Source organism: Rana temporaria, chromosome 1 (genome assembly GCF_905171775.1).
Source record: "Rana temporaria chromosome 1, aRanTem1.1, whole genome shotgun sequence".
Lineage (NCBI taxonomy): Eukaryota > Metazoa > Chordata > Amphibia > Anura > Ranidae > Rana > Rana temporaria.
In genome coordinates, this window is record NC_053489.1 from 609,892,454 (window position 1) to 609,913,608 (window position 21,155).

Genomic DNA, 21,155 nt, shown 5'->3' on the forward strand with positions numbered 1-21,155 from the left:
TTCTTTAATGAGGGTCTTTCCTTTTACAAAAAGAAACATTTCATCTGTCAGAAACATCTTTCAACACAGAAGCTGCCAAACGGAGGGTTTTCTTTCGTGTCTGCAAGTTGCTGCCGCAGAATGTTGCCACGTCTCTAAATTTAAACTTCGTGTTTTAATGGATAAAGTGTGTTTCACTTCAAAAGAAAGAAAAAATATGTTATTTATGTGAGATCCATGTGTTATCTATTTCAGTAGAATAATAACTTTGTTCACAGACTGCTTATTTCTTTGACAACCACCTTACGTTATCCGAGTACAACATGAAAATAGTTTCCCTCAGTTTACAAGAATGTTCCAATAGGTAGTCTGATATTTCAGATTGTACTATGACATTGTGTCATTTGCTGTTACTTTATGGTGCAGCTTGGCCCATTAATGGTTCCAGACCATTTGAAGGACTGCATATCGTTGATGTTATGAGATGGAAAGTATACGCTATCTTCAGGTTTTATATGCTGTGTTTTCCACTAGCTGCAACACCAGCTAGGTTGTATGACGAATTTCCCCACAAATCGCTATCGCACAATTCTGCAAGTGATTATAATTTATTATCACTGTTTTCTAGCTGCTCTAAAACCATTTTTGACATAAAGGGACACTTTTGGTTGCTATGGACAATTTCCAGTTTGCAGGCAGAAAGAACAGTTTTTATTATATAAAAGAACATGTAGGACACTGGACAGACCACTAGGGACAAGGGGGGTGTGTATTTTTTACATACAGTACTGTAATCTATAAGAATACAGTATACTGTATGTAAGGTGTTTGTTTACCTTTTTGAATTTGGCGCCGTTCTCCGCTCCCGTGCGTCGTAACGTCGCAGGGAAAGGAGATCGGCGGCACACAGAGGCACTGTGTGAATCGAGCGAGGACCCACTCGCTCACACAGCGCGGTGGCATCGCTGGATCCAGGGACAAGGTAAGTAAACCAAGCCTGTAAATTCTGCGAGGCGAGCCCGAGTCTGACTCGGGGTTACCAATCGCAGCACAAAAATGTAACCCCCGAGTCAGATTTAGGAATACCGCCAGGGGGGTTAAAGTGAATGTAAACAATGTACAGTATAAGATTTCCTATCATCTGTGCCCAGTCTTGCCACACAGAGTTAATCCAGCTCTGAGCAATCCTCTTTTACTGTTCAGTGAAATAAAACGGACTTACAGAGAAAAACCTTAGTCTGTTCCGCCCCCTTGCTGTGAGTGACAGGTTATTTACATATCTCATGCACTAGCATGGAGACAGGCATTTTTTTTATTCCCACCCCCACTCCTTTTCTGAAGTCATGTGGTTACTTTTCTGGATTTTGACTGGATGTTAGTGATCATAGCAGAATTCAGTGTAAGGAATACACAGGAAAAAATGCTGATAATGGGAGTGTAGAGGAGGGCGGGGAGTCAACTAACATCATGACACGCACAGAGCTCCAGACAACAGATCCACCCACAGAATCTGCAGTTCTTATAACAGACAGAGGGGAAAAATTTGACAGGTAAGGATACATGCAGGAGGCATGTATATCCTTTAGGGCCGAAACAACTAATCGATTATGAAATTAATCGATTACAATTTTCATAATCGATTAATCGGCCAGTAACATAATGGGGTTAAAAAAACTAAAATTGGCCCTTTATAGTACAATAAAGCAAATCTCTACTGTAAATATTACTTTCACTGTCCCACTGTAAAAAAATGAACCCCTTACAGCAGCGATTATTTGCTCTTTTTGTACTTATTTTCGTTTTTTTTTTAACACCATTATGTTACTAAACATCTCAGGCCTGGGTTCACACCTCTCTTTTTTTTTGGTGCTTTTTGCAGAAACACACTACAGTTCATTTACATGTTTTCCTATGGGAAACGTTCACATCCATGATTTTTTTTTTTTCAGCTGCTGCGTATTTGGAAAGGACAAGGACTTTTTAACGCAAAACTGTGCTATTTTGTTTAATATACTTCAATGGGGAAGCTGCAGAAAAGCATGTAATGTGTTTTTGCGGCAATTTGTGTTTTGTAATCTGCCCAACAACAAATTGGCCCCAAAAAAAAAAAAAATGCTATTCTTTTTTTTTTTTAAAGGCTATTATCCGATTAATCGAGTAATCAAAACAATTATCGCCCAACTAATCGATTATGAAAATAATCGTTAGTTGCAGCCCTAATATCCTTATAGATCAGCACTATGGCAGTAGTTTAGAAAGGATGAGAGTGGGTTTACATCCACTTTAACTGTTGTAGCTGCTGGAGGTATTCAAGGACATGAAATTATCTTTAAAGTGATACTAAAGTCAAATTTGTTTTGGTTAAAAATAACAAACATGTTATACTTACCTGCTCTGTGAAGTGGTTTGGCACAGAGCAGCCCAGATCCTCCTCTTCTTGGGTCACTAACCGATGCTCCTGGCCCCTCCCTCCATTTGAGTGCCCCCACAGCAACCAGTTTGTTATGGGGGCACCCTGAGCAATGCCGCTGCTCTGTGTGTCCATTCAGACACGGAGCCACAGTTCGGACATGGAGCCATGGCTCAGCCCTGGTCCCTCTCTCTCCTCATTGGCCCAGTGACTTTGATTGACAGCAGCGGGAGTGTTGCCCATTCATTCCAATGGGCAGGGGCGTTTTGGAAGCGCCCTCCCAAAACGCCCCTGTCCCAAAACGCACCTCCCAGCTGTGAAAGCACTCATTGCAGAGAATGGGAGGCAGTTTTCAGGTGCTTTACAGGTGCTATTTCTAGTGCTAAAACACCTGAAAACTGCCTCAGTGTGAAAGGGGTCCTAGGGAGGCTGTGGGGGACTGCTGCACACAGAAGTTTTTTTTTATCTTAATGCATAGAATGCATAAAGATTAAAAAAAATCTGCCTTTAGAACCACAGTAGCTAATTTGGGAAATGACGGTGGATCAGGAAAAAATTGTGGGGTTAAATTACTAAAGGCTGTGCACTTTGCAAACAGTAGTTTCTCTGTGCAAGTGCAATTGTTCCAGAGCTTATAAAATGAGGTAAAGCTTCACTTTGCAAAGAATTCCCAATCGTGTGCAAGGAAAATAAAAAAGAACTGCCTGAATGAATGAATGAATGAATTTGATAATGGAAGTCAGCATAGCTTCTACTCATTTACTAAGTTCTGGAGCAACTTTACTTGCAGAGTGCAAATGCAATTTCCAAAGTGTGCAGTCTATTTGTCTTTAGGAAATAAACCACTATTGGCCAGATTCAGAGAGAGTTACGCCGGCGTATCAGTAGATACGCCGTCGTAACTCTGAATCTGCGCCGCCGTAAATTTAAGCGTATTCTGGAAACCAGATACGCTTAAATTAGGCTAAGATACGAGCGGCGTAAGTCTCCTACGCCGTCGTATCTTAGGGTGCAATTTTTCCGCTGGCCGCTAGGTGTCGCTTCCTTTGATTTTGGCGTAGAATATGTAAATGCCTAGATACGCCGATTCACGAACGTACGTGCGCCCGTCGCAGTAAAGATACGCCATTTACGTAAGGCATTTTCCGGCGTAAAGTTATTCCAACAAATAGCTGGCCTAGTCAATGTTAAGTATGGCCGTCGTTCCCGCGTCGAAATTTGAAATTTTTACGTCGTTTTCGTAAGTCGTCCATGAATGGGGCTGGACGTAATTTACATTCACGTCGAAACCAATACGTCCTTGTGGCGTACTTTGGAGCAATGCACACTGGGATATGTACACGGACGGCGCATGCGCCGTTCGTAAAAAACGTCAATCACGTCGGGTCACCACCCATTTACATAAAACACGCCCCCCTCATCCGCATTTAAATTAGGCGCGCTTACGCTGGCCCCATTTACGCTACGCCTCCGTAAGTTAGGAGGCAAGTGCTTTGTGAATACAGCACTTGCCTCTCTGACTTACGGCGGGGTAGCGTAAATACGATACGCTACGCCGCCGGAAAGATGCGCCGCCGTACCTGAATCTGGCTATATATGTCTATGGACTCCACTGATCCAGTTTTGGGGAAGTAATTGGTTGGCCACAATAGACTGTCTTATGCCCCGTACACACGATCCGAATATCGTACGACAGATCGTACGACTTTTTTCGCTTAATAGTCGCAAGTAGAAATTAAATAGGTTATTAAAGTCACGAAAATTCTCGGACGACAGAAAAAAAATCGGAAGTGATGTCATGTGTTGTAATGTATTTGTTTCGGACGACAACTGTAATGACTAAACGAAAATCGAATGATCTGGCATCGTACGAGGAAAATTTTCGTGCTTGTCCGATCGAATAATATCGGATGAACTGCCGTGATCGACTCTCGAAAGTAGTGTACACACGATCCAAAAATCGTACGATTCTTCCTCGGATGATCGCTTTCGTCCGATATTCAGATCGTGTGTACGGGCCTTTAGCAGTGTTGCTAACTTGAGATAAAGTGGTCATCACAGGTGTCTCTAATGGGGCGAGAATGCATGGCTATGCCACAATCATGAGTTCTAAACACCAGGTCATGTGTATAATCTGGTGAGTCTGTGAAAGAGTCAGACCCTATGTCAACTTTTTTTGTTTGATTTATCCTCATTTCCTATTTATTGAGTGTTAAAGTGGTGTTCCGGCCTTGAAAAAAAATAATAAAAGCCAGCAGCTACACATACTGCAGCTTCTGGCTTTTAATAAATAGACACTTACATGTCCTGGAGTCCAGTGATGTCAGCACCCGCAGCTGATGTTTACATCAGCTGTCTGGTGCTCCACTGCCATTGTGGGTAGGGGAACCCGGCAGTGTAGCCTTTCGGCTTCACGCCGGGAACCCTACTGCTCATGTGAGAGACTCCGCTCCTCTCTCCCAGCGGCCAGGGGAGAAGGAGGGAGCCCCATGGTGACGTCACAGCTCCGCGGCAGGGACTCCCGGAAGTGGGCAAGGATACCTGTCAAAGACAGGTATCCTGTCCCCCCTACTCCCGAAACTTGCCAATTGTGGCACCGGAGGGGGGGAAGAATAAGATGAGCGGAAGTTCCACTTTTGGGTGGAACCCTGCTTTAAGTCTCATACACATGGTATGATTGTTGGCCAACTGAGCGTCTGATTTTTGTCAAAAGGGCATGTGCCAGGATCTTGTCTTGCATACTAATAGTACATTATTGTCATGCCACAAACACAAATGTAGTAACGTAGTACGAGGAATTTCAGCTCTCAAGCGCCACCCTTTGGGCTCCTTCTGCTAATTTTCTGTTTTGTGAGCATTGATTCCGAGCATGCGTGTTTGTACTTTCGACTTTGTGACGGATTTGGGTACTGGTCATCAGAAAATCTGACAACAAACCGCTAGCATGTCATCCAACATTTGTTGGTGGAAAGTTGGACAGTTGTCAAAAGGAGCATACTAACGGTAAGATTTTAGGACAACAGTCTGTCAACAGACAATCCCCTGCCATCAATCGTATCGTGTGTATGAGGCTTTAGCGTGAACAAGATGTGGAAACATAAAAGTGTACATGGGCTCTAGTTGGCTGCCTATCATCATGAAAATGCCTCTGGAGGGTGCCTTGGGAAAAGGCCAAGATGTACACAAATGAACAGGAGCACCAAGTCAAATATTCTGAAACCCTGAAGAGCTTATTTAATCATAAACCTTTAAAAAGACAAATCAACACATTTCATGGGGTTCTAACACGTCCCTTGCATCAGAATTTATAATTATTAATATTGATGGTTTTGGAATTAAATCTCAGCATTAAAGTGGAATTGCAGCTTAACTATATCTACTCTTAAAAATGTTCCTTCCCCGCTCCCAACACTTATGCTTACTAACCTGTGTAAGAAAGATGTATATACTTACCTATTTTCAGGCCACTCCAGTCCAGTCACGTGATCCCATGTGTCAGCCAGCGGCGGCTGTAGGGGAGAGGAGAGAGCTCTCTGACAATGGCTGGTAAAGCAGAGTGATGACCTCACCCATCTGTTGTCAATGCTCCACCCTCTCCCCTGCAGCCATGCTAACTGACCCAGGGAAGCCGGATCACATGACCGGACCGGAGTGGCATGTAAATAGGTAAGTATATATATATATATCTTTTATATACAGGTTAGTAAGCATAGGTTTTAGGAGGGGGTAGTAGCAGTTTTAATAGTAACCAAGATTAAGCTGGAATTCCACTTTAAGAGCAGGATTCAGCAGCTAACTGCCTTTGAGGCAATACACTCATTTGCAATACACCAAAGTCAGTGCGCTCTAAATACGGAGATTTCCAAGGAGGGGTCAAGTAGGTTGCTAAGGTGTGCAATTAAAATATTTAATAAAAAATGTCAGGGTCTTGGTATTGTTTAACTTCTGAAAACTTAAAAAACACACGCTATTTTAAAAGGAAAGATGAAACATTTCATAGCAAGAGCTGTTTAAAAGTTCAGCTTAGTAGCAGGGAGAGTAGATTACACACACTTCAGAATAATTTAAAGTGAAGAAACAAACCTTTACCCCCTCCTCTCTTTTAGTGGAGTTAATGCAAAAAAATAAAAAGTAACCTAATTCAGATCAGAAGGTAGCTTGCCTGAACCAGGAATATAAATAAGTATTTTCTCAAAGTCACTTTCGTTATGAGCAGAGACACAGCCTTGTGTGATGGTACTAATTATAGGTTGCTTTGGCACCAGCCATTGGGTTATAAGGCTCTGGGTTGTGTCTATTATCTATAGTGTAGGAATAGAGAGGGGTGTCCCTGGGGTGAAAGGTGCTGCAACTCTTAAAGGGGTTTTCCACCTTTTTTTTAAGTTTATGGCTGGCTTTTAATAAACAGACACTTACCTGCTCCACGGCTCCAACGACGCACCTTCTTAGTGTGGGCACCCGGCAGTGACAGCTTTCGGCTTCACTGCCGGGCACCCACTGCGCATGCGCGAGCGGCGCGGCGCCGTCCGATTGGACAGCCCCTCCTACATGGAGGGGCTGTGAAAAAGCGATTAAGCTAATCGCCTTTCCAGCCCCTCGGCGGAAGGAGGAAGTGGGACAGGAAGTCCCCTTTTCCTGAAGCCCCCACCACCCCCCCCAAAAAAATGACATGCCAAATGTGGCATGTAAGTGGGCGAGGAGTGGGTTAAGAGGAAGTTCCATTTTTAGGTGGAACTCCGCTTTAATTGTCTTCTACTGCTCTTAGCATTTTATGCTTATTTTCTTTGATTTAGACAGACCCCATTAATTAATTCTTCTATACACAGCGCTAGAATGACTTATTATCAAGCCATCATGCTTTGCAAACTAGTTATCATGGATGCACCTGACATTAACTATTTAAAAAAAATGCCAACTGAATAACCTCAGATTATAAGCATTTAAACTTAAAGAAATTGCAAAAAAATTTAACTTTGACTTTGAAATGAGCCACTCTTTTAATTAATCACTCATCCTGTTTCCCTAGTTTTTGTTAATGGCAGAGTAGAAAATACACCAGTGCAGTACCTAACAGCACCGTACCAGTATCGATTGCCAGTTTGCCACCATTGCAGTACACAGTCTAGCTGCATTGCTCATAGCTTCACTTTGGTATATCAGGTCAAATAATGATGATAGGTAAAATGTAGTTTTCCATAGCAACCAGACTGCAATTTAGAGGAACTTTACTGTAATTAAACAAGCCATTAAAATAGGATTATTTTTAACTTGTATTCCCATTCGGAAACTAAATACATTCATTTTCAAAAATCACAAATCACAACATTTTAAACTCAGTTTTTCTGTTACTTTTTCTTATATTTATTATATAACCTTTATTAATTATACTTTTGCATCTTTGATATGAGATTATTCACCTGAAGTTACTTCTGCTGGTTTTATTGAATCCCTCCTGGTAAACATAAATATTCATTTTTCTTTGCTCACTGGTCTAAAATGCATTACAAAACAAAATGAAACTATTCAGAAATAGGATATTGCTGGATGAATGCTTTAGCCATTACAGTAAAGCTTTGATGGTTTTCAGTTTCAAGTTCTGTGTCTGAATTCAATTACAACCAAAGTAAAAAAAAAATATTTAAAAATTATTATTATTTTTTTATCCAAGAATTTTGCATGTTAAAAAGATCGTATTATTATTGCCACGAGTGATATATATGTTCCTGTTATAAAATGCACTAATATTTCCCATTTTTTCTTCAACACAGGTGTGCACTGAAGGTCGTCTCATCTTGGAGTTTACATTCGACGATCTCATGAGAATAAAGACATGGCACTTTACTATTAGACAATACAGAGAATTAGTACCTCGCAGCATTTTAGCCATGCATGTAAGTATCGGGACCTTATGCACAGTCAATCTGAAGTCTAATCAGAAGGGTTTAAAATAATTATTCATGCCCCCATTTTTCCATTTCCCAACCATTTACAAAAATTTGCTTAGTAGTCGAGTTTGCTGTTCTCAATTTATTCAGATTCTTCTTTTTTTAATAGTAGTTAGTTGCTAAAAACTATTTTTCAATACAACATCAAGTAAATCTTTTTTTTTTTCACTCAAATTTAAGTTTATTTTCAATAAAAGTACATACATTTGTACTATAACAGCAGTATACAAGTCAGTAATATACAGAAAATAATAAATCAAATGCATTGTTTTACATATTAAACGGTACTGTCGTAGAAACTGTCTATCATATACAGCCATTTCATATGCTCCTCACCATACGGTGAGAGTAAAACATTTTGTATAAGCTAAGAAGAAAAGTTAGGTTTAACTAATAATTTATAATTGAATAAAAGGATATTTCAATATGCTATATAATTCCTTAGGGTTATTGTTGCCACAAAATAAAAAACCCCATGTGTGTACTGGATCTAAGTTTATGGAACAAAAAAGAAAGGGATAGGATTTCTGGAGAACAATAACCTCTCTGACACCCCCACCGGGAACTGTCTGTGTCCAAGAGGTCAAGCAAACCTTTCAATCCCCCCTCCCTCCCTCCAATAATTATCACTAATATCCACCGGTATCTGTAAATATATATTCTCAAAACCCTTATCAAACCTAATATCCCCAAAAGTTTGGTGGAATCCTTTAACAACCTAAACATAGGCAAATACAAATGTTTATAAATGTTTTTTTTTTTTTTTTTCTAATCATAACACTCTGAGAATGAGAAATAGCAAGAATTCTATCTTCGTATATAAGACAACGAGATAAAATCAAAGAAAAATCAATGAAAAGAAGAGAAAAAAAAAGACAGAAGACAAAAAGAGGAGTAAAAAAGAAAGTACAAAGAAGATTAGGAGAAAGAAAAAGGAAAGAGATATGACAGCCTGCCTGCCAATGGACAACATCGTCCTCAGGAAATAAATATCATCACAACCTTCACGGGATAAAAGATATTCCCATAAATTTCATCCAAGGTTCCCATATTTCATGGAAAAGAGTAGACATATCCAACATGGAACAGACCCTCTTTTCTTGTTCCATAATCCATGTAACCTTTTGTTTCATATACCGGATAGAGACAGTAGTCTTTTTCCAAGCAGCTGCGATTGTGATCCTGGCACCTGTCAGAATGTATAGGATGAGTTTTCTAGTAACCTTGGAGGTCTGGGGTAACATCCCGTGAAGTAAAGCAATAGTGGGGGATTGATGCAAGTTACAGCCTGTGACACGTCTTATTATGTTGAACACCTTATTCCAGTATCCACGTATTTTGGGACATTCCCACCATATATGTATCATAGACCCCAATCCCTGACAACCTCTGAAGCATAGGGGCGAAGTTGACGGATACATGGAAGCCAGTTTAACGGGAACTAAATACCATCTAGTATAAATTTTTACATTAGCCTCTACAAGGGATATATTCACATATCCTTTAATGGATCTAGTATAGTTACTACACCAGTCAGATAAATCCCATTTATTATTAAGTTCCCTTTCCCAGGCCAGCATATGAGGTAATTTGGTGCAGTTATTAGCAAGTGATTGATAAATGATTGAAATATTCCCCTTCCTGATCAAACCCTGATCACAATTACTTTCATAAGGTGTCAATAGTCCAGAGATCGAGTCACTATCCCATAGGCTTTGTGCATAATCATGTAGTTGAGAAAATCTTAATTTTTCTGAGACAGGAAGACCTAGCTTGTCTATGTGTTGTTCAGGAAGTGGACCCGAGCGTGAAAAAAAACGACCTATACGATACAACCCTTTGTCATGCCACCATTTGAAAGAATCTATATCAATTTTAGCAACAAAGAGTGGGTCTAGAAAAACACTCGATAAAGGTCTGCCTTTAGAAATTAGAGAGGGATTGTTTTTAAGTGAATCCCATAAAACTAAGGTTTGAGAAAGAGTCGGAGATAATATAGAGGGCCTATTCTTGGTAGGACTCCACATTAACTCCTCTATCGTTAGATTCGGGGTCGCCTGCTCTTCTATATCTAACCAGTCAGGGCGTTCATGTTTAAGAAAAGTTTCCGATAACTGTGCCAATCTCGCTGATTGATAGTACCATAATAAGTTGGGTACCCCCAGACCACCCTGTTCAGGCAAGTTATAGAGAGTGCGAGATGGAAGGCGTGGACCCTTATTGTTCCAAATAAACTTGGTAATCTTTCCTTGAAAAGATTTTAGATGACTTTTAATTATAGGTATGGGTAATGATCTAAAAAGATACAAAAGCCTAGGGAGAAGAGTCATCTTAACCGAGTTAATTCTACCAATCCAACCTATATTCTGTGTCCCCCAATCTTTCAAATCTTTCTCAAGTTTTCTATACATAGGGGGATAATTGGCCAAATACAAATTTTGAATGTTGGGGGTCAAATAAATACCCAGGTATTTGATATAAGAGGTGTCCCATTTGAATCCATAATTTTTCTTCAGTAGAGAAACCGTGGATTCAGGGAGAGAAACATTGAGGGCCCTAGACTTGGCCATATTCACAGTTAGACCTGAAACCATAGAAAATTTGTCTAAAAGAGAATATATTTCCGGTAGGGATGTATCTGGAGCGGTCAAAAACAGTAAAAGGTCATCTGCAAATAAGGCACATTTATGCTCCTTTTTGGCACATCTAACTCCCCTGATATTTGAGTTTTCTCGTATAGCTATAGCCAGGGATTCCATCACTATTGCAAACACCAGGGGAGATAAAGGGCAGCCCTGCCTAGTACCTCTATGGATCTCAATAGGTTCCGAAAAAATACCCTGAAAGCGTATATTAGCTTTAGGGTGAGAGTAAAGTGCCGATAAGATTCCAAGAAATTTTGTGCCAAACCCCCAACGTTCCATCACTCCAAACATAAATGGCCACGATACTGAGTCAAATGCCTTCTGAAGATCTATAGAAAGAAGCATACCCCTTTGATTAGTATCACCAGTCCAACCCGAGTTCAATATAGAGATTAGATCTACAGCCCTCCTGACCTGATCTGGACCTTGTCTTCCAACGATGAAGCCTACTTGATCTTTACTAACATACTGGCCAATGAAAGAGGACAATCTATTGGCCATTATCTTAGTGAGTATCTTAAGATCGTTATTAATAAGAGATATTGGTCTATAGTTTTCCACCAGGCTATGATCCTTTTCTGGCTTAGGGATAACCGAAATATAGGCCAAATTAAGTTGCCTTTCTATGGGAACTCCACCAGTCATTTGGTTGAAAAATCTAACCATGTAGGGTGTCAAAATGTTCGAATATGTTTTATAATATGCACTTGAAAACCCATCAGGGCCCGGGGCTTTATCTAATTTTAGGTTTTTAATTACTAACAATACTTCTTCAGCCGATATGGGAGACTCCATCACCTCTCTATGTATTTCAGTCAATTGAGGAAGATTCAAATTGTCCAGAAAATCATCCATTCCCTCTGAAGAAGAATCATTAGTGGATGCATAAAGCTTAGAAAAAAAATCATGAAAGGCCTCCATTATCTTCCTAGGATTCAGAGTAAAAGAACCATCAATCATCTTTATTTTAGGGAGAGACCGTGATTGAAATCTAGGTGAGAGTTTATGAGCTAGCATTGGGCCTATTTTATCTTTAAATTTATAGAAATTAGCACCAGTCCATTTCATGTCTTCCCCTGCTTTAGTGGTAAGTACCAAGTTTAGGGCAGATCTAGCTGCATCAAGTGCCTGAGTAGGAAAGTTAAGAGGATCAGATTTATGTTTTTTACGGAGGTCTAAATAGTTGTTTTCCAGTCTCCTTATGTCCAGGTTTCTTTGTTTCTTGAGGCCAGCGGCCACTTGTATAATTTTGCCTCTGATAGAAGCCTTGTGGGCAGCCCACAAAGTTTCAGGGGACACATCTTCTGTATCATTATGCTTAAAGTATTCTAGAAGAGATCGCTCAATATCCTTCATTAGGACAGGATCCTTCAAAATAGACTTATTTAGTGTCCAATGAGACACTTTAGGAGAAGTGTCCTCTCTCCTCAGTGACAATAAAACCATAGAATGATCTGACCAAGAAACATCAACTATATGAGACTTAATGGCAGCTGGGACGTGATGGTTAGAGATTAATATATGATCTATACGAGAATAAGAGTGGTGAGGGTTAGAATAGTGAGTATAGTCTTTAATTTTGGGGTTCAACTCCCTCCAGATGTCAGTTAATCTAGACTGATGTAGAATGCGTGCTACTTGCAAACTAAGTTTAGTTGGTCTGACGATTCCATTGACAGAAGGTTTGGACTTATCCAATCCCGTGTCAAAAGCTAAGTTAGAGTCTCCACCCATAAGAATGATCCCCTCCATAAATGGTCGGAGGGTATCAAGCATCTGTGAGAAAAACTTTTTCTGACCTCTGTTAGGAGCATAATAAGAAATAAATGTGTACAGTCTGCCATCAAGGGTACCTTGTAACAAAAGAAACCTACCTTCCGGGTCTCCAAATTCTTTAATCAGGTTAAAATTACAATACCTAGAAAACAAAATGGCCACACCCTTAGTTTTGTTTTCTGCTTTAGCTAGGTAAAATAATGGAAAGTGGGCATGCATAAAGGAAGGGTTGTATCGTCTAGGAAAGTGGGTTTCTTGAAGGAAAACCACATCTACACGGAGAGACTTGTATACTTGAAAGGCTTTACGCCTCTTAACAGGAGAATTTAACCCCTGAGTGTTGTGAGTAACAACACTAAGGGGTTTAGATACATCATTCGATCCAGCCATAAGTCTTGTCAACATCTATGGACAGGCAGGACCAAACAGATATCATCAGTAGTTTCGTAAATACGAACAATGGCAGGCAGGCTGAAGAAATGAAGAGAGTATGAAGAAGAAAGAAAAAGAAATGAAAAGAAGAGATAAAAAGAGAAAAATAAAAAAACATATAGCACAACAAACTATTAGATCGTGCAAGGTCAATTCGTGACCCAGAATGGGGGAAGAGAATGATTCTCCTTCCCTCATTCAAACAAGAAATTTTAGTATAGTCCCAAAAAAGGACTACATTCTTACCCATTGGGTCGACAAAGTGTCGACACAAGAGGCAAGTTGAGGTTCAATACCTCACCGTCGTCAGTTGCCGACAAATTAAACATTACACCTTAAAACAAAATTTAAGAAAAAAGGCATTTGAATCATAGGATGACCAAAAAAAGAGGAGAAAAATATAAAGAAAAACGGCATTAAACTAGATATGCAATCCCGGAGTCTTCTTTCTTTAAAAAAGCATCCGGGATAAAATTCATCTGAATTAAAGAATAAGAGATACGTCCTGGGTAAGTCTATTCAATATTCAGGGTGCTTGGTCACCTCCAATTTTCCTGTATTTGACCTTGTTCCATGGGTTTTGAGTCGGACTAGTAGGTGTGTTCCTCTTGGCAGATGGAAGTTGAGGCGGATTAGTGTCCATGGCAGGTTCAAGAGATAAAATTTTCAGATCAAACAGAAGTCGTTCACCCTCTTGGAAACTATGTATTACATGGTTTCTACCATTATAATTGAATTTTAAGGCGAAGGGGAAAGCCCATTTATACTTGATGTCTTTGTTAATGAGGGCAGACAATAACGGTTTCATTGCTCTTCTTCTCTGAATGGTATATGGTGAAATGTCAGAAAATATTTGTATTTTAGTACCTTGGTATTGAAGATTCTCCTGTTGTCTGGACCGTTTCATAATGTCCTCTTTGGTGGAGAAATAATGAGGCTTGACCACCACATCCCTGGGCAAACCATCTCTTCTCAGTGGACCTAATGATCTATGAGCCCTATCAATTTCCAATTTTATATCAGGCATAGATGGAAGGAGGATTCTCATAATGTCTCGTATTGCTGAATGAACGTCCATAATGGACTCAGGAAGACCCCTAACCCTGAAGTTTTCTCTTCTTGACCTGTTTTCCAAATCGTCAATCTTAGCCTGAGCGGCCTCCAGTTGTTCTTGTAGGAAATGGATATGGTCATCATGTTGTTCAGTTTTAGAAACGTTAGTGTCCAATTTATGTTCTACAGAATCAATCCTGTTGCCAAGACATTGGAAGTCTGCCCTAATATCTTTAGTAATTTTCTCGGCCGTATGAGCTAAACCCCTTTCCAGCATTTCAGAGATCCTGTTATAGAGATCAGCAACATTGAAAGAAACTTCTGGGGCAGTTTCAACGTTAGCAGTTACTTGTATAGGGTCATGTGAGGGAGACACCATAGGAATCCCGTGATCAGCCATTGTAGGTATTATTCCCTCCCTTACTACAGATGAAAATAAAGCTGAAGTTGTAGTAGAACCTAAGGGAGGAGGTAATGAGGAGGGCATCAAATGAGATGAGAATTGTTCATTAAACTTCGGATCCACTGCAGACATCTGAGTGCATGTATGAGGAGGGGTGTCCATATCAGAAAGACACTCTTTGATAATTGAGTTCTTATTTTTTTTGCCCTGTTTCCCCTTCATATATAAGAAGTGCTATAATGAATTTGTATCAGCAGGAGTTAAGTCGCACTATAGTTTAGAATCAGCAGTTCACTTACTCCTATAACTCCTATATAAGCTCCTATAGGTGTAACAGTCCTATAACCATCATCATTCAGCGGTTGTTAATCATGTGATCAGTCCAAACCTAGCTTTGAGCCTTTACATTAAGTATTGTAAAAAGACCAGCACCATGAAAATGCCTCCAATTACGTATCATGTAGGTGTCATATTAGCAGATAGGTCTGCAGCTTTCGTCGACTAACATCGGACGGTGAGTAGGAACACCTCAGAAAGTTTCCATTGCAGGGATAATCATAGGATAATCCGATAATGTATAACACAGGCCCTGGGCACCGTATCGAGTTGGTAACCAACCTCTGACTACTGTGATTAGTCTATTATTGCAGTCAGGTATCCAGTGTAAAAAAAAAAAAAAAAAAAAATTACCTCAGTTTAGAAATAAATATAACAAAAATTCCAAATAGTGTGATACAATGGATTATGTAGGTTGCAAGATGTTACTGTGACCTGGGGATAAAATCCATCTATACTCTATCAGTTCCTCGCATTAATGTCGCAGGATAATGGTCACAAGTCACCACACACTGAGTTTTAGTCACTGAGGTGGATTATGAGAGAGAATTCCGAAAAATCGTACCGTCAGTTCTTATATTTAGGTAACTAGTTAACGAAGAAATACCTCAGCATAAGAAAGTCATCCAAGATGCTTCAAATAATATTAATAACAGGGCAGACCCTGTTTTCTTACACAGGCGTGAGGTAATATGAATCCTGGGTGCTTATTAAGACCCTGAGGAGAAGGCCTTAAAAAAAAAAATGGGTTGCTTCCAGGCTCTTGCAAATATTTGTAATTTATACTGTTTAAACCCCCACACTGAGCTTTTAGGAACTGGAGGGTGATTTTAGGAGGAAAGTTATCCAAAAGCCAGCAGCTTTCACCTCATAAAATTTTTTTTTTTTTTATATATGCTGCATTAAGTGCGTAGGCCACAAGATGGTGCTGTCACCTCAATTGATGAGTGCGTCAGAGGGCCTCCTTTAAGAAGAACGGGTGCTTCCTTCAGTCACCGTTTGGGTGGTTGCTCCGGGCACCCCTCTCAGAGCAGTATGTTGCTGGAGAAGGAGGACGGGTGAACCGATCGGTCCGCTGTCCCCGCCGTACTCGATCGCGGTGTCGTCCGCAATTCACTAGGCCCCAAGATGGCGACGGAGCTCCTATGAGGGAGTAGGCCTCGGATCACCCCGATGAGTGGGCAGACGTCCCAGGCAGCTAAAAAAGGTATGGGACTGTACAGGGAGAGTCCCGGGCACTGGGTGAGGGTATTTTGGGCACCCAAATTACAGTACCAATGTAGGATGGCTGTAGATTAGATCTCCACAATCAGAGCTGATCCAGACTACGTCCAGCGCCATCCTCGTCCGGCCACGCCTCATCAAGTAAATCTTAAGATGATATCCAGGGATCCAGCACCATACTCATCTGAGCTGGTTATCCACTGGGTCCATGTTTACTAAGGGAAGCCAGGTGGGACACCTGAAGGCTCCACAGGCTGCTTTCCACTGTGCATGCATGAGCCGCAATGCACTTTGTGGAAGGTCCTGCAACCTTCTGGGACATGTGATGCGTCCCAGAGGGCTGCAGTCAAAAAGGAGGCGAAAGATTAATTGCCTAGACAATCCGAGTCGGAGGGGGAGTGGGTACCTGTCAAAACCAGGTACTCACTCCCCAAAAAAATAAATGTGTCCAAAAGTGGTAGAGAAGAGGGAGAGGAGGTGAAAAAGTAGGACTTCCCCTTTGGATGAAGTTGAGCTTTAAGTGCCAGTGAGTTCAAAGTTGAATATATAATGCAGAAAGTAATACTAAACAAGCTGTTGTTTTAAAGTAAATTAATTTAAATTACATTTTAATACAGTCCAGCACAGAAAGACTACCGGGGTTTGGTTATACGTATTAAAACAACAGATTTAAAGCACTGAGAAGTTTAGGAAGCAAAAAAAATGGCAAGAAGGAGATTGAGTATTGTTTATACATTTCAGCTTGCACTACTGAGCTCTATCAATAGGCTTTTTTGAATAGCCTGGAAACATATAAAAATAAGCCTAAAAATTCACTTGCTGTCTAAAAATAACAATGCAAAATATTCAAATGCATATTTTTTCAATTTGAAAATAATAAAAATATTTTTTATTGTCATTTTGTTAGCTCTTACCATCAGAAAGAAAGACAATGTATGCAAAACTATTTTAGATTTTGTGATAAAAGATTTATGTCAGTGGAGGAACAAAGGAAGATCGAGCAGACACCAGTTTGATCCTTTGGGAATACAATAGCAATTAGCTGAAAAATATCAATACACTTTGTCATTATTCCTAGATCAGCCATTGGTATCCATAATAGGCTTTATCTACAGTCATGTCATGTTTTTTTTGTTGGCTCAGGTGATTATAAGTCATATTAGTGCACTTGCAACAAAAAACAATTGAGTACTGTCTGTGATACTTTTTTTTTGCACTAACATTTAAATTCTCAGGACAAACTTTTGGGGGGTACCCCCTTCCTCTGAGATCCAAACAGTATTATATACAATGTTTTAGCAGAACGTTAAGTAAAATAATGTCTGAGAAAAAAAACACAAACATACATATCAATGGTAATTAAACTGGAATAGTTGGTGAGACGAAGAAAGAAGTGGGCTGTGAAATAGAACTAGCATTCTTAGTTCAAAAGTTTCCCTTCCCTACGTGTTTTTAAAGTTCCCTTTAATAGAGAAGTAAGGCCAAAGCTTTTTTGGTCATACCTCTCTTCTGGGTCACGGGAATGCACTTTATTTTGCTCTCCTTTGACCCAGAATTAGCCAACAACAGGCTAAAGCCCGCTATCAGATGACTTCCCAGAGCCGCATTAGTTTCTGGAAGGATCCCAATCATATTGTTTGGTTCTGCGCTGATGCCTAATCGGCAGTTGCATCAGCCTCTCAAAGTTTCATTTAGGCCTCGTACACACCCCCGAGTTTCTCGGCAAAAACCTTGCTGGTTTTTTTTTTTGCCGAGGAAACCGGTCGTGTGTACACTTTTCAACGAGGAAACCGCCGAGGATCTCGTCGGGCCAAAAAGAAAGCATGTCTTCTTTTTCCCCCTGACGGGAATGGGAAAATTTGGCTCGCCGAGATCCTCGGCAGCTTCACAAGGAACTCAATGAGCAAAACGATGTGTTTTGCCCGTCGAGTTTCTCGGCCGTGTGTACGAGGCCTAAGATTCTAAGATGGATGTTCCCACCCCCTCCCCAGCTTGATGCTCCAGTGAGTGCTGGAAGGGCGAAGCAGAGAGAGGTGACTGACAGTCACCACACTCTGCTCAGATCAGACTGAAAACTGAGCACTCAGCAGTCATGCAATCGCTCAGTAGAGCTAGTGGGGAATGTTGCAGTAGGGAGTTGATGAAAAATGTTTGATCATTTTAGATTTAGAATTTCTTTATGTCCTTTTATGGTGTCTGTGTAAAATGTAAATTGTACAACCTGAAATTTTAATAACTGTACTCCATTGTTTTTGTTTCCTATGGTTTTAATTCAAGGGAAATTAGTCCCCAAACTTCTTAAAGAAGTTTTCTTAAGCCTGGTACACACGGACAAAATATCAGCCTTCAACCCATGTGTACAGCAGCTTGTCCAACAGAAGCCAGACAAACAACCAGCTTCTGTCGAATGGGCATACTGGAAAATGGATGATGGCTCTCGCTGACCGGGGTGTTCTGGCATGGGCAGTACAGTGGGGAGATCGGTATACAAAATAACTGATTGTTAGTACAGCAAACTCCTGAGTTCCTCAGTTTTTGTTTTGTTCAGCCTTGTAGGTTGAACAAAAAAAACAAATAGTTTTTACCAGGCTTAATACTGTATATGTAAGGACCCACTTTTCAAGTATGGTGTCAGTTAACTGTAAGGTGTACCGTACCAATGCTGCATCCACCTAGGAAAGTATAATTATTAAAAAATAAAAATTAATATACTTCTCTTTTAATTGAGCCAGAGCCACAAAACCAAAGACAAAATATTTTTTTCTGGTCTTTAATTCCTCTGTTGAATGCATATGAAAATATTTTTAAAGCAGACCTTGCACACAAAAATAACTATCACCTATATTTTAGCTCCACCCTTATGACATATGCAAAATTAGATCCAAACAAAAGAAAAAAAAACACTGGCAGCAGTAAAAAGTAAGTTACTCACTTCAGACTCCAAGTTCTGTCTCATTTGCTGAGTCCCAAATTATGTCTTGCAAACTTTGAGGAACTCTGCAGCAATTAGTATGTTTGAGTGTAAAGTCCCCTTTGAAGCAATGCATTGTGAATTGCTGATATAGAAGTTTACGGTCTCTATCTTGAGCCTCAATTTTCTTCTCAGCAAAATATTTTATTATTGTATAATTGTATTTTTCTGTAAAATAATTTGTTAAATTAACTCAGTTTGTGGCCATTCTACTTTTGTATACAGGCACCGGACCCCCAGGTGCTGGAGCAACTTTCCAAAAACATTACTAGAATGGGCCTAACCAACTTCACCCTCAACTACCTCAGGGTAAGTGACCAGATTCTGAGAATTTCAAGTAGGGACAAGAAACAAAAAGTCAAAACCAATAGTAATAAATCAAAATTCTTGGATACAATATATATTGAATTACATGAAACGTATAATCCATTTTAACCTTATTTAGATAGATTATACTTTTTTAGCTTCACAGTCGCAAACTAATGTAAAACACAATTTTGTATCCTGTTCATTAACTCTTCTATTTACTTTCCGTTTTGAATTATGAGTCTCAAATATCCTGTAAACTTGGAACATTGAAGCTGCAAAAGATTTCTACATTTATATATGGTCTTTCCACAAGGGATCCTAACCAGTGGAGTTTCCAAGATGTTTAACTGCTTGCCGACCGTCCTATAGCAGATGTACTACAGGGTAACAGGGCTACAGGGTGGATGTTCTGTGCAGAGTCGTGATTCTGCACTTCCCGGCCATTGTCAATTCAGTGTAAATTTTTAGCATTGATCACTGTATTAGTGTCACTGGTTCCCACAAAGTGTCATGTTGCACGCCACAGTATCGCATTTTTTTTTTCAATTTTTCATTGGATATATTTTTTAGCAAAAAGTAAAAAAACAAAACGTTTTTTTTTTTTTCTAAAATTGTCGTTTTTTAATATAGCACAAAAAATAAAAAACACAGTGGTGATCAAATACCACCAAAAGAAAGATCTATTTGTGGGAAAAAAATTACATAAATGTAATTTATGTACAGCGTTGCATAACCACGCAATTTCTTAAGTAACGCAGTGCCGTATCGCAAAAAATGGCCGGGTCATGAAGGGGGGTAAATCTGGAGGTCAAGTGGTTGAGAAACCAGCTAGAAATTGGTGACTATACAAAATGACATTTTGGTTTTGGGCAGAGATGGCCTTTTATAAACAAATTTCTAAGAAAATATGAAAATATTGCACTGTCCCACCCTGCCCGAGAGCCATCACTTCAGACAAAACCTCTACGGTTGATACTTATTTTAGATGCTTCCAGGTACGGCAATAGTCAGACACGATTTCCAGTCTAGTGAAGCTGAACACTGCCCCAAATGAGAGATAAGATTCCTTTGAATAGATCTGTGGTCTGTCCATCAGAGAGGCAGTTCCTTAGTAACTCCAATGAGAAAACTTTCTGACATACTTCCTGCAGAATACACACGTAGGGGCTAAGCTTGTTACAAAAGTTTTAAAGTACCAACTACCTGAGATCTGATATGCACTTGTCTATTGTGCAAATCAATGACAACGTATTTACAGCAGATCAAAGAATGATTTTCTTGCAACACGGGAATTACTTTTCTTCTGCTTTAGATCTACTCAACTATGGATGACTGAGAAGGAAGGGTTACTATTCTCAGGATCACAAATTCAAATTCTTTGGCTAGAAGGATAAAGGAACCATAAAAAACTCATTAGTATGTGATCCCTGGCAGATCTACGCACTGATGCCAATGTTTGCAAAATTCCTTTCCTATCTACTTTTTCAACATTTTCCTTTTATTACCTATTACTTTAATTGTATGGCTTTTAACTATAAGCGTGGGAATACATTTATTGGTAACTAGATTTAAGCATAAAAATGTTAAATGCCAAAATGACAGACATGGTCATGGAAAACTTATAATGTTCGTTGAAGTAAGTGCCAAAGTCATACACATGCTCTCTTAATGG

General features: G+C 39.8%; 1 protein-coding gene across 3 annotated transcripts in view; it reads left to right on the forward strand.

Moving 5' to 3' along the window:
• LDB2 (LIM domain binding 2) overlaps nucleotides 1–21,155 on the forward strand; it is a 544,323-nt gene that overhangs the window by 442,943 nt on the left and 80,225 nt on the right. For all 3 annotated transcript variants that reach the window (XM_040335211.1, XM_040335210.1, XM_040335208.1), the window contains exons 4-5: nucleotides 8,158–8,280; nucleotides 19,400–19,483. In XM_040335211.1, the coding sequence (XP_040191145.1) occupies nucleotides 8,158–8,280; nucleotides 19,400–19,483 (207 nt within the window). The remainder of the gene's footprint in view (nucleotides 1–8,157; nucleotides 8,281–19,399; nucleotides 19,484–21,155) is intronic.